General features: G+C 34.2%; 2 protein-coding genes across 2 annotated transcripts in view; one reads left to right on the top strand and one right to left on the bottom strand.

Moving 5' to 3' along the window:
- Nucleotides 1–10,367, bottom strand: part of LOC136804030 (uncharacterized) — a 50,011-nt gene extending 39,644 nt beyond the window's left edge. Inside the window, exon 1 of the mRNA XM_067060771.1 lies at nucleotides 10,155–10,367. The gene's annotated coding sequence lies outside the window, so the exon portion shown is untranslated. The remainder of the gene's footprint in view (nucleotides 1–10,154) is intronic.
- Nucleotides 87–5,588, top strand: LOC136804041 (uncharacterized). Its single transcript, XM_067060782.1, has 10 exons — nucleotides 87–484; nucleotides 680–1,516; nucleotides 1,723–2,287; nucleotides 2,418–2,510; nucleotides 2,744–2,861; nucleotides 3,293–3,463; nucleotides 4,041–4,174; nucleotides 4,792–4,923; nucleotides 5,135–5,227; nucleotides 5,428–5,588. The coding sequence occupies exons 1-10, from the start codon at nucleotides 259–261 to the stop codon at nucleotides 5,477–5,479; spliced, it is 2,421 nt and encodes an 806-aa protein (XP_066916883.1). The 5' UTR covers nucleotides 87–258; the 3' UTR covers nucleotides 5,480–5,588.
- Nucleotides 10,368–13,943: the final 3,576 nt, after the last annotated feature.

Genomic DNA, 13,943 nt, shown 5'->3' on the forward strand with positions numbered 1-13,943 from the left:
GCGCAAGGAAATTGACGTCAAATATAATAAAAAAATTAGTATGTTCATTAAAGTCAAGTTTCATTCCATTCAATTAAAATTGAAAACCCAACCTATCAAGCCGTAAAAAGTTTGGAAGGAGCTTTTTGGAGTTAGATATATAGAAGAATATATTCTGATTCGATAATCAGCAGTAAATTCAAGTAAAAATCAGCCGTACTCTGTTGTAGGAACAGAGAGCTTAGTTATTCAGACAAAAATCATTTTCAAGTCGCAATAATGAGAGAATCTTTAAAAGTTTTTGTTTTGCCATGCGAAGACTTGGGTCTTTGGCAAGAGGAAAGGAATGTCATTGAACAAGAAATTCAAGAGAGATCCTTTCTTTTAAACCAAGAGCGGGAGGAGATTGAGCGGGAAAATCGCTTCAACGCACCAGTATCGAGAGATTACAATAAGAAACAGAGACGCGTAAAGGAGATGCAGAAACGCGTCGAGCAGATCATCGGTAAGTTGACTTCTGTATGTAAAATATGAAGATCGTTATTTTTAGAACCCCCATCTTCAGAAATAGGGACTCTCTTTTTAACCTCTTTTGCATTGTGATATGGTCTTTTGTTGATCTTTTGAATCTTTGAAGAAAAAAATTATACTCATAGAGATTCACCGAGAAAATAATCTTCATTTTCGGTTAATTTACTAGAACGTGAGAACCGTATCACGTTGAATGGTCGCCGTAAATATTTGCAATGTATCAAACCTAATGTGAACTACTATGAGAACTGTCTACCGTTGTGGAAATTATCCAACAACCAAAATGTCGGCTCACCAAATTCTCGTTTGATGACATTGGAAAGACAATCTTCATTTGTATGCTCAACCACACCACGACAAACCTTGACATTATCAAGGCAACCTCAATCAAGCAAGACAAGATTTTCGAGATATATGAATGAACTAGAGCCAAAGAAAATTGAATCAAGCACATCACTGCACCTTCGACCAGCTCCATCTGAGAAGCGGATGCAGACAACTTCATTACAATACCCAGATTCATCGGGAATGCCGGAAGTTCAATCAGAAGCAAAGATTGAATTCAAACATTTAAAAGATGCCGAAATGGAAGAAAGAGTTCAATGGAAGACCAGAGTCGTGCTAAAAAAATGCTTGGAACTCTGCACACCAGAGCTGAAGGACGAATTAAGGAAATTGGACCCTGAAATCAGTGAAGAGGCTTTGGATAAAACCATGTTGCGTTTCATGCAGTTCGATTCGGTTCGCCGAAGTTTGACCGAAGTTGAACGAGTCACAAATGTCATGGACCCAGGGCTCATGACTGGCGAACGTGTCAAGTATTATCGTGATTTGGTGAATAACTATCTCGAAGAACGTGGTCTGTCTGATCAACATGGACCAATCAAAGAAGAGGATTTGTCTTTTCATAAGAAGATTGAAGAGGAAGATCAAGCAACTCTTGATAAATTTCAAGAAATCTTGAAAAAGAAACAAGAAGCTGCTAAAGTGGCAAAAGAAGCGAAAGGTGAAGGAAATCTTCTATTTTTCTTTCGATGGCCCCACACCCTGAATAATCGATCTGTAGTTTTTATAAAGATTTTCAAGGAAACGAAGTCATTCTATTGCTCACGTAATTGTTTAGAGGGAAGTAGCAATTTTTCTAGACCGTGTATAAAGTGATCTTCATCTTGTTCGGATCAATAATCAAAACATTGTTCTTTATAAAAATAGATCAAGAGAGCAAACGAAAAGAAGTTTTGCCGCAACTTCCAATCAAATACTCCGTCCATCCAACACCATACGACAGAGTCGGAAAAATCGTGGCTCAAGTGAATGCTTCTGTCGCCAAATCCTCTGTTCACATCCAACCAAGAGAACATAAAAGTGCTTTTTATAACTTGAGTAAGAGGTTCGACGCGAACCTCAGGCGGCAGCACGAACGGAAGAAGGTTGAGCGCGAAAATCAAACCGGCCCATTCATCGGGAACCGGACAATTGTTTCGGTAGCAAAACACCGCCGTTACGAAGCGTCCGCAATGACGTTAGATGAACGCCGTGAATACGCTGAAGAATTAATGGAGAGATTCCGTCAAAAAACTGCAAACGCGCCTATGATTGACGAAAGTGCAGGCCACCGTGTGTCAGCAGACATGTATTGCAAGTTCCTGATCGACAACGCGTTCGATTATGGCGTATCTCCACGTTATGTAGAAGAGCCACGCATTCGACGTAAAATTTTAGAGGGAAGTTATCCTAACTACACCGTCAAAGAGGGAGAGTTGTCTGTCGTTTTAAGGTATGTCCAATAGTCCACTTTGCATGTTACAATCTTACAATCTTTATTATAACTGATTATCCATTGATAATCTTCAGAGAAGATTTCAAAGCACAATTTTCCTCTTTAAAATATTTCTTTCCGATTTTAGGTTGGCCTGGAAAGGCAAATTGAAGAAATTACGTCAGGTCCTGAAGGATAAGAAATTTCAGAAAAAAATCAATAGAATTGACGGTCTAAAAAGGTAAGATTCAACTTCTTAAAAGCTTGTTGTGTCTGGTTTTCAGAAAATAATAGATTTCAGTCGAGGCCTTAAACTCAATATTGAGTATAAAATAATCCACAAAAACGTGTTTAAGTATATTCCATTTAGGTTTTTTCTTCCTTTTTTTCAAATTTGGCCCATGTCGGCCGCCTCTATGTGATAATAGACTAGTGTTCTGAAAGGCTAAAAATATTGTATTCCCATTTTTACAGGACCGCACTGCACTATGCTGCCTCATGGGGGTGCACTAGAACTTTGAACATCTTATTGAGATGTCCTGGTGTTGACGTTAATATGCGAGATTGTCATGGCAAAACTCCACTATACAAAGTAAGTTGCTAATTTCATTGTGTTTTTGTTGGTTTGTTTAAAGGGACATAACAGTACTTGCAAAATTTGTAAACAAACTGTATGCAGCGGATATAAAATCAAAACAAATGTCACATGTAAAAATGAAAAATAAAACCAAATATGGTTAATTTTGATTGTTCAATTGTTTTACAAGTTTGTTTTGGACACGTGATGGAAGAATTTTAATTGTTCTCTTTAATGACACGTGGTTCGCGCAATGTTTACATTTTACTACTTTAATGTCCCTTTAAAGTCATATACATATCTTTACAAACTGGTGTTTTAATTTTGTTTTCGTTTCGTTTTTTGTTTTTTTCGTTTTTGTTAATGCTATTAACGAGAATTTATAAGAATTTTAAATCGGTCGATTACAGTTTTCATTGCATTAATCAACTTTCTTATTCATTTAGGCCATGGAAATTGGCTCCATCGAGTGCGTGAAATCGTTGATCAAAGCAGGTGCTGATACACGCATCAAAGTGCAAGATTCACGCGATGCTTTAATTCATTTGTTGCATTTCTATGGTGACGAACGCTTCGAGATGTTCAAACTTCTATGGGATGTCTCACCAAGGACAAATGTAAGTGTTGTGAAACCTCTCGCGCTCAGCTTGTTTTGAATTAATAAACATTGATCAGAATGAAATCTCACTCGCTTGTTTTGAATTCATCAATAGACCGGGGAGTCCTTAGAGTTTTTACAAGATACTTCACTAATTGGTCATTTGAAGTGATAGAGATGACGCGTTCTTTAGAAAAAGTGATAAGATTCTTTTATTACATCTTAACGACCAAATCAAATAAGAGCTTGTAAAAAGTCCAGCTTGTCCAAAAATTTTAAACATTCTCTTGCTAAACTATTTACTTTCCAGGGCTACACTTTGTTTTTGCTAAGACAATCTATATTCTAAGCCAGCGCATTCTTAACAAATCAGAATAACATGAATGATACACGCCTTAGGCTACTGTAGCGAAAATAATTCAAATGCAATAGAAAATCAACCAAAAGTTAAACTATATCAACAGTTGCAGCACTACCTATTTAAAGCACTACCTATGACCTCTCGACAATGCAACAACAACAATCTTAGTTAGCAGCGAACATGTTAAAAAGCTTTCCAGGATTCAGTTTGAATTTCAATATTCTCATGATCACAGGACAACAACAAATTGGGAGAGATGAACATCCTTCACAAGTCATTAATGAGTGACAAAAACATTGTACTACTCAAGTGTATCGATTACATGTTGAACCAAGGATGTGATGTCAATGCGAGAGAAGGAATTGGACGGTAAGAAACAGGAACATTGATTTTCGTTATCATTTTTTGGGTAACATCAATAAAGTTAGCAAGTTTCTCTTGCCAGAAAAATGATTAAAAACATACTGGACCAATGATCATTAAGAGACCTTGATAGGCAATTTGATTCAGATACACAAAAGTTGACAATTTACGTGGTTAGCCAAGTAATCTAGCAGTTTTAGACAGCTTATCTCGATTGCTCTCACGAGGTCCACTTCCAGCTGGCTGGGCTATCTATGAACTGAATGGAACATTGGAAGGAACAACGATGACACGTTAGACCCACTGGCCTTTATATATCCCTGGACCAAGCTATATCGACCATCTTTGATCGAAGTTTTTTTTAAATTGGTACCCGCAAAGAAGCCATTGTAGTGGCGGTGCATCATTAGTGTACAAGCGAAATTAGATCTAGCGCTCTCTCCGCGGGTACCATTTTCAAAAAAACTCCGATCATGATATTTTCCTTGGCCGGCATTGAGTAACTCGGTCCAGGGATATATAAAGGTCAGTGGTTAGACCCATTGACCATGGCTCCTTAAACCATCACATCAATATTAATTTAATGCATCTGAAATTCAAAATTTCTCAACCTCAACTTTTAGGACTGCAGCCCACATTGCAGTAATAGATGGACGAGAAGACATTCTCCAATTATTGATGGCTCACCATATGAACCCTCTTTACGAAGATCTGGACAACAAAACTGTCATTGATTATACTCCTACTGGCACAAAGTAAGTGTTATCCTGTAAACCATTCTGCTGAGCTCATAGGTACTGGAAGACCAAAGACAAAATGGTTATTCTTTTTATAATATAGAAGTGAGGCGCGCCTGTTATGCTGACAAAGCAAAATAAACATAAAACATTCTCATAACTAAGGATGGAATAGGATAGAAGGTAGTGATTATCTAAACTCATTCATCATCATTTTATTTCTCATTAGGATTTATGACCTCTTACAAAACTACTTCGAGTATGGTCCAGGAGATATTGCTGAAGCCTCCAACCTTCGTGATGGGAAAGATAAGCATAACATGTAGGTGTTTCATACTTGCTTTGTGAGGCCTCTACAGATACATAAACCCAATGGCTAACAGATGATAGATAAAATTTTACAGTGATATGGGCACGCAAAAGGAAAGAAAATTTTCGACAACCACTCCAATGGTTTTGCTGCTGCAACAAAACAGATGCGTATTTAAAATAAACAATATCTATTTTTACTTTTGTTTTCAGGCGACAAGCGGAAGAATACAGAACCAAACATTTTGGACATCAATTTCTCTGAATCCATTGTTAACCAATTTTCGACATATATTTTGTGAAAAGATTTTATATTTTAACCTAGGATTTTGTAAATAATATTTTTTCAATAATTTTTGTTTTTTCTTCGCCGATTTTTTCCCCATTTTTATTTTTTGATATTTGTGAAATATTTTTTTCTCGTTTTGGATTTTTTTTATTATTTACCTTGTAAATATACGTGGTATTCCGTATACTAAAAATTTGACATCGAATTTCACTTACCTTAAGAGCCAGTTTTTTTAAGAATGAAGCAGTTTGGGGCAGTTCCAATAGTTTGAAACTTAGATTTTTTTCATTTTTGGATATGTTGTTAAGTACAATGAACTGAGTAAAATCCCAAAATATTTTGGTCTGAAAATCCATAATGGCGGATTTATGCCAATTTGAAGTTTTTGACATTTTTGGGCATTGCACTTAAAAAGTTTTTTGATATAGAACCATGCTTTCTCAAATCAATATGAGGAATTGATTTTGGGTGATTCTGAAACTATGGCCAGTAAACTATACAATTTTCCAAAAAAATCAAAATTTTCAAAATGGTAGCTGGGGTTATGACGTCACAAAAACACTACAAATTTGATTTTAGGGGTATTTTAGAGCCATCTGACCTGTCCCAGGGGAGTTTCTTACTGCTCAAAATAATATTTTCTGGTAGTTTAGTCCCTGGTCTATCCATTTGAAGTGATTGCAATTAAAAAATTCCGGCCCTACTGGCCCCTAGAGGCCCGAAAAGCCAATAAGGTCTCAAAAAAGTACCAACTTTAGCCCAATTTTCATAGAAATCCCAACATTGCCTGACCTCCAACTCTTCTATTCCTGAAAGACAACCGCCTGGTCTCTTAGGATCAAAAGAGAAACCTATGTGACCTCCTACCATTAATTTTTTATCTTGATTTAAAAATTTTCTTAACATCGCTTGAAAAATGACTAAAATTTGGGATATTTTGGCCCATTGGCAAACTTCAAAGGGGTCTAGGTCACTGAATTTGTTATAATATAAGGGCTATGGTGAATCTTTTATATAAGAACAATGAAACTAGGTGAATAAAGTTGTCAAATGTGCTTTTTTGGGCCAAAAAGGCTTTTTTTTTCAATTTTTTGACTAGAGCTGAGGTCATTCTATTGCAGCCAGTAATTGGCAGTTAGAAAGTAAATTTTATCTGAAAATCATGATTCCTCATCACATTCCAGAAAGGTTTCTAGGAAAATCAAATATGGTACTCTTCGAAAGTTTATAGAGGCTGAATTTTCACTCAAAGGTGGCTTCAAACTCCCCTGACCCCCTTAATTTTGTAAAATTGACTTAAAAGTACATTTTTGGCTGAAATTTTTGCCCAAAATGAGTACCCATTGCTACTTGATTCTTGATTTTGTGAAAGCATCCTATAGATAGTTCAAAAATTTATCAGAAGTGGAACCTTTTCTTTCTTTTAAAGATTAGGGCTAGCCCAAAGTCAGTTTTAACTGTAAAATCCTAAAAATCTTGACAATGTTGCTCAAAACAACAATTTTTGCTCAAGATTGAACAGAAAATGAGCCCACTCAGATAATAAAATCTTGGTTTTTGGAAAGTTTCATGGGGATAGTACAAACATTCATCAAGATCTTTACCTCCTGATCTACCATTTAAGGATCAAGTCTGTCAAAATGTGCTTCTAAACTCTCAAATCTTCAAAGGTGAACTTTACCAAACCCATAAAACAATTTTGCTATCAGCCTATTTGCTCTTAAATGCAGTTAATGAGCCCAAAGTTCAAATTATCCAAAGAAAAGGAAAGGTTTAGGAATATTTTGTACTTTTGGACTTATCTCTAAGTATTTAAGGGCAGAAAGGTTGATGGCAAAATTGTTTTATGGGGTTGGTAAAGTTCACCTTTGAAGATTTGAGAGTTTAGAAGCACATTTTGACAGACTTGATCCTTAAATGGTAGATCAGGAGGTAAAGATCTTGATGAATGTTTGTACTATCCCCATGAAACTTTCCAAAAACCAAGATTTTATCATCTGAGTGGGCTCATTTTCTGTTCAATCTTGAGCAAAAATTGTTGTTTTGAGCAACATTGTCAAGATTTTTAGGATTTTACAGTTAAAACTGACTTTGGGCTAGCCCTAATCTTTAAAAGAAAAGAAAAGGTTCCAACTTCTGATAAATTTTTGAACTATCTATAGGATGCTTTCACAAAATCAAGAATCAAGTAGCAATGGGTACTCATTTTGGGCAAAAATTTCAGCCAAAAATGTACTTTTAAGTCAATTTTACAAAATTAAGGGGGTCAGGGGAGTTTGAAGCCGCCTTTGAGTGAAAATTCAGCCTCTATAAGCTTTCGAAGAGTACCATATTTGATTTTCCTAGAAACCTTTCTGGAATGTGATGAGGAATCATGATTTTCAGATAAAATTTACTTTCTGCCTGCCAATTACTGGCTGCAATAGAATGACCTCAGCTCTAGTCAAAAAATTGAAAAAAAAGCCTTTTTGGCCCAAAAAAGCACATTTGACAACTTTTTTCACCTAGTTTCATTGTTTTTATATAAAAGATTCACCATAGCCCTTATATTATAGCAAATTCAGTGACCTAGACCCCTTTGAAGTTTGCCAATGGGCCAAAATATCCCAAATTTTAGTCATTTTTCAAGCGATGTTAAGAAAATTTTTAAATCAAGATAAAAAAATAATGGTAGGAGGTCACATAGGTTTCTCTTTTGATCCTAAGAGACCAGGCGGTTGTCTTTCAGGAACAGAAGAGTTGGAGGTCAGACAATGTTGGGATTTCTAGGAAAATTGGGCTAAAGTTAGTACTTTTTTGAGACCTTATTGTCTTTTCGGGCCTCTAGGGGCCAGTAGGGCCGGAATTTTTTATTGCAATCACTTCAAATGGATAGACCAGGGACTAAACTACCAGAAAATATTATTTTGAGCAGTAAGAAACTCCCCTGGGACAGGTCAGATGGCTCTAAAATACCCCTAAAATCAAATTTGTAGTGTTTTTGTGACGTCATAACCCCAGCTACCATTTTGAAAATTTTGATTTTTTTGGAAAATTGTATAGTTTACTGGCCATAGTTTCAGAATCACCCAAAATCAATTGCTCATTTTGATTTGAGAAAGCATGGTTCTATATCAAAAAACTTTTTAAGTGCAATGCCCAAAAATGTCAAAAACTTCAAATTGGCATAAATCCGCCATTATGGATTTTCAGACCAAAATATTTTGGGATTTTACTCAGTTCATTGTACTTAACAACATATCCAAAAATGAAAAAAATCTAAGTTTCAAACTATTGGACCTGCCCCGCTCTTAAAAAAACTGGCTCTTAATCTCATAAATTTTTGCGCGCCGTTTATTCACTTGAATTCACACTATTGTCGAAGGTAATTTATTTAAAATAAGATTTTTAAGCATCGTTTTGGGGAAAATAGTGGTTGTTACTGTAACGAGGAACAAGAAGTAACAAGAAGTAACAAGAAGTAACAAGAAGTAACAAGAAGTAACGAGAAGTAACGAGTAGGTAACGAGAAGTAACGTGTAGGTAACGAGAAGTAACGAGTTCTCAAATGAAAGTAACGAGTACCAAATCTAAGTAACGAGTACTTTAGTCAAGAAAATGACGCTCCATTGTCTTGCTTTTGTCACCGGTTAATTGTTTCAAGATTGATGACGTCATTTCTAGATTTTTTTTTCAGGCACCTCTATCTCGTGATTGGCTTGTCTGTTTCCTTTCAAATTTGGCATGTGACACCTTGACAATAATGCCTTGAAATTAACCTTAATTAGATTTTGTCAATTTTGGCGATGATGACGTCATCATTTGGGCCCTTTTTGGTACTGGAATCCGGACACCTATATCTCATGATTGGCTTGTCTGTTTCCTTTCAAATATGGCATGTGACACCTTGGCAATAATGCTTTGAAATTATACGTTTTTTTTTTATAAGGAACCTTAACTTTGCTCTGAGCCTGGAGTTCCTTATTTTTACAGAGAATTTCAGCCTCAAAGTTCCTTATCGAGTTCCTTATTTACATAGCTGCTAAGTTTGATAACCATCGCTTACTGTTCCTTAAAACTTGTTTTCTTATTCTCAACCTGAGCAGTTCCTAAACAAATCCTTATTTTTTGGACCATTTTCAGCCTGGAGTTCCTTATAAACGTGTTCCTTATATAAAAAAAAAACGTGTAATCTAATTAGATTTTGTCAATTTTGGTGATGACGTCATCATTTAAATCAAAAATCTTTCTCTCAGCTTTTACCAAAATATGGGGAAGATCGAACGAACGAACGAACGAACGAGGGTTAATTTATAGGACCTCCACCGGGGTCGGTCCAAAAATAAAATTATCATATTAGGTTAGATCCACCGGACCTTTCAGTGTACTGATTAGCGGAAACAATGTACTAATCGACCGGCAAATTGTAACTTTTTTCGTGCCTTGGACCGGCAAAATTCGCCGTGCGCCGGGCCTAAATGAGACCCCCTGACTCTTTCACAATACTTTTTAAGCAAAGGTTTTTCGCACGGAACGGGCGAAAGGCTGACGACCAGTCGTTCTATAAACATTATTAAGAGCAGCCCAAAGTTTTGTTAATTGTAACAAATATATAAATAGAAAATACCGAAATTCACACAAAAATTTATGATTCTTAAAAGGAAAAGAATACCTGGTTGCACGTCATGTCATCATCCTTTTTACATTATCCTCATGTGTCTTGTCCAGGGTATCACATCTCATGATTGGTCTGTCGTGTACACATCTCTGAATTCTTTTGTCTTGATCGTGTTGACTTGACGTGTTTGACATCCATCGAAACAACTTCATCCACATCAAAATTCATTTGAACACTTTTATTTATTTATTGTAGTTGAAATAATCTAAAAAGAAAGAATAGTCAGAAAACAAGACATATTTGCTATAATCAAAGTTTAGTGACATACCAAGGACACTTGGACGTACCAAAATAAATGTTATTTACTAGGGTCAAAAGGACCCATCTAAACTTGTTTGGTCGTTTGGGCAAAATTTTATTTGAGAAACCGACTGCGCTTGTTTAATTGTCAACAAAATTAGAGCAATTTAAAGGAACATCTACAAATTGAAAAAATGCTTTTCTTCACTAAGAAAATGAATAACATGTTTTTTTTATAAGAATTGTGTTTTTCTATTTCATCATAAATATTCTTAACTTTTTTGGGGAAATCATCCTAAAATACTTAAAATTTATGGTATTTTTAGGTTAGGATCCAAATTCAACCTAAATTAAGCATGAAATGCATGCCTGAAGTAAAAAAATCTTTTATGTAAAAGTTTTAAAAGTTGAGCCTTGCTTAGGGAGGGATAATTGATAATTTACATATAAAAGATGCTCTAAAATTGTTAACTTCTTTGGGTTAATGGAAATTCGAATTTTTAAGTCGGAACATTGATTCGGCTCAAAAAACTAGTTTTTTTATGAGAAATGAAGATATTCTATTGTTTTCGAATGTTTACCATATAATATGATTTCGAATCTTTATAGTGTTGTGTTCATGTTTTAAAAACAGACTACTACACTTTCTCTCTTGACTTGGTGCTTTTTGATGTCATATGGGGATTATGATTCTAAAAATTTCTTTGGCTAAGCCTCAAGGTATGCTTAGCATATGCTTAATTTTTCTGGAAAATTGAGCTTCAGTATGCTTATAAACGTTATGCTTATAAAAATGAGTGTATGCTTATTTCTTACCGAGTTTGAGCCTAAGTATGCTTATAAACGTTATGCTTGCACAAAAAAAAAGAGTGTATTGCAGATCTCAGAGGTTATGTGGAGATTAAGTTCATTTCTTGTGGTTAAGAGAACAGTGAAAGATACAGAAGAAAAATGATGTTTCAAAACCACAAAGTCTAACCAAAAAACATGTAGACGTTTTTACATTTTTCAAAAGAACAACAAAAACTTTGAAGCCTTTGGATGTTCATAATTTGCTTGGATTCTGAAATTTACCCTAAAAATGTTCTTAAGGTGTTCTTATTTTCAGCATTTATTGCGTCTTTAGTATTGATTTACTAAGAAAATGAATATTTTAGAGTATAAAAAGCTGTGTAAAGCCTTAAAAAAGCCTTAAATAAGTGTTCTTAAATAAAAAAGGTGTACAAGTTTTTCATTCATGATGTAGTTGTCATGTTATGTTATGTTATGTCTGAAAACTATTTTCTTTATAAGCAAATTTGATTCCTTTATGACGTTTAAAACAACTTTCCCGATAAAGCTCTGTGAGATGTGACATTTTAGGGTCGAGATCTCCATTAAAATACTAAAGTCTTTAAAATGTTTTTAAAAGCAACTATATTTTTTAATCTCTGAGTAAAGGGAGAACATGACATTGAAGGAAAGATTGATTGACAGAGGAAATAAAAAAATGGATTGCAATATCCGCATCAGATTGGAAATGATCGATAATTCTATCAAATGCAAAAAAAACACCTTGAAGATCTGATTACATTTTTATATCTACAAGCATAACGTTTATAATAAGCATATTAAAGGATTAAAGTGGAATTTGAATTTAGAACCAATAGAACCGTTGTTACAATACACGTTTTTTTAATAAGAGCATCCAAAGTTTTTGAAGCCTTCGGATGTTCTTAACTTTTTTGAGTTTTAAGCCTAAGTGTTCTTATTTTCCCCATTTTGAGAGTATTTTTGTCCATATTCCTAAGAGAGTAGGTGTTTAAGGGTCCAAAAAGCCTTATCATATTCTTAACTTGACCATCCAAGCCTTATGTTCTTTTATATTTTGTTCTTATAAAAAACGTGTATAGAATAGAAACTTAAAAAGCATTACATCACATCTTACAGTATACTATCCTTATGCCTGTGAAAACAAGGTAAATATATAATAGAAACATTGCATTTTGAACAGTTCATCGAAAAAGGGAGTAACGAGACACATCCATCTGTTACAAACAAAAACTCATTTGAAAGTTTAATAGATGTATATAGACACATTGGAAGTTCCTCTTCCGACGAAACGGAGAGAAACAAATCATTATAATATAGAAAAAATGTGAAGATAGGCACTTTAGGGCACTTTCATTTATCATGAAAAATTGACTCATTCGAAAAATAATAAAAATGATTGCAGTAAAAGCTTTGACGAGGTCGAAAGTCATTGTAACTTCCTTGAAACAGCTTATAATGAACGATTAGACGATCTTTTTTACATCATTATGACAAAAATGAGAAGTATTTGTCACAAGTTCAAAAAGAAGGAAGTTTTCTATTAAATTAAGAAGAATGAGATTTTAAAACTTATGATTTGCACACAGAGAAAAAAAGTAAAAAAGCTGACTATGCAACTTTTGAGAGATTCTTGGTATCTCATAGAAATCAACTAGAAGTGTTGGTTTAAAACACACAAAATAAACTAAAGATACATAAGTTTCTACTGTTTCTAATTGATAAGATTGTTGTAAAAATCCAAAAGTCCAAAGACTTTTAATCAAAAGTCCAAAGACTTTTAATAATGTACGTTCAAATAATACCGGGTGTCTCTGAAAAAACTTCCCCCTGTTTGATTCAAAATTGCGAAAAATTGAAAAAATAAATTAGCTTGATTTTTTCGAAATCGTTTAGAGGAGGGTTTAACTTAAATTTTGGTACATCAAACTTTAAAATTGCTTGATTAGATCAAAAGTTATGACAAAAAGAGTAAAAAAATTGTTTTCAAAAAGAGCGCAAAAAGACGAAAAAACAGGGTATCAAATTAGACAAGAAAACACTGTACTTTATTGACAGTAAAGTTTTACTTTTGAACTTCTGTGCATCTTTTTTGTTTTATTATTCGTTTTTAATGATTTTTATTGCCAATTTAGAACTCCTTTTGGATTCGTTAATGAGCATGAAGTTTAAACAAGCAACAAAATTTTTTCCAAAAGTTTCCAAATCTTAGCAAGTCTATTTGAGTGGAGAAGAGAACGTTTGAGTGTCTTTTTTTCTAACAAAATATTTGATACCCTGTTTTTTCGTCTTTTTTCGCTCCTTTTGGAAAAAAAAATTTACTCTTTTTGTCATAACTTTTGGTCTAATGAAGCAATTTTAAAGTTTGATATACCAAAATTTAAGTTAAACCCTCCTCTTAACGATTTCGAAAAAATCAAGCTAATGTATTTTTTCACTTTTTCGCAATTTTGAATCAAACAGGGGGAAGTGTTCTCAGAGACACCCGGTATACTTATGCGTTGTCATTTTAAATATGTTTATATTGCAATCGAAGTTTTTGGAACAGTTTATATGCAATAACTTTAGCAGATATGAAAATTATGTCTCGGTCAGATGGAAACAAATTCACAAAAATAATCTCACAAATGACCCAAAGCCTCTCAAACGAAATTACAAACAAGCAAACAAGAGCAGCTATATATACTTTTTAATACTAAAATATTTCAAATGAAAAATAAATCAATATAGTAT

This window comes from Clytia hemisphaerica, unplaced genomic scaffold (genome assembly GCF_902728285.1).
Source record: "Clytia hemisphaerica strain Z4C2 unplaced genomic scaffold, Clytia hemisphaerica genome assembly, whole genome shotgun sequence".
NCBI classification, from domain to species: Eukaryota; Metazoa; Cnidaria; class Hydrozoa; order Leptothecata; family Clytiidae; genus Clytia; species Clytia hemisphaerica.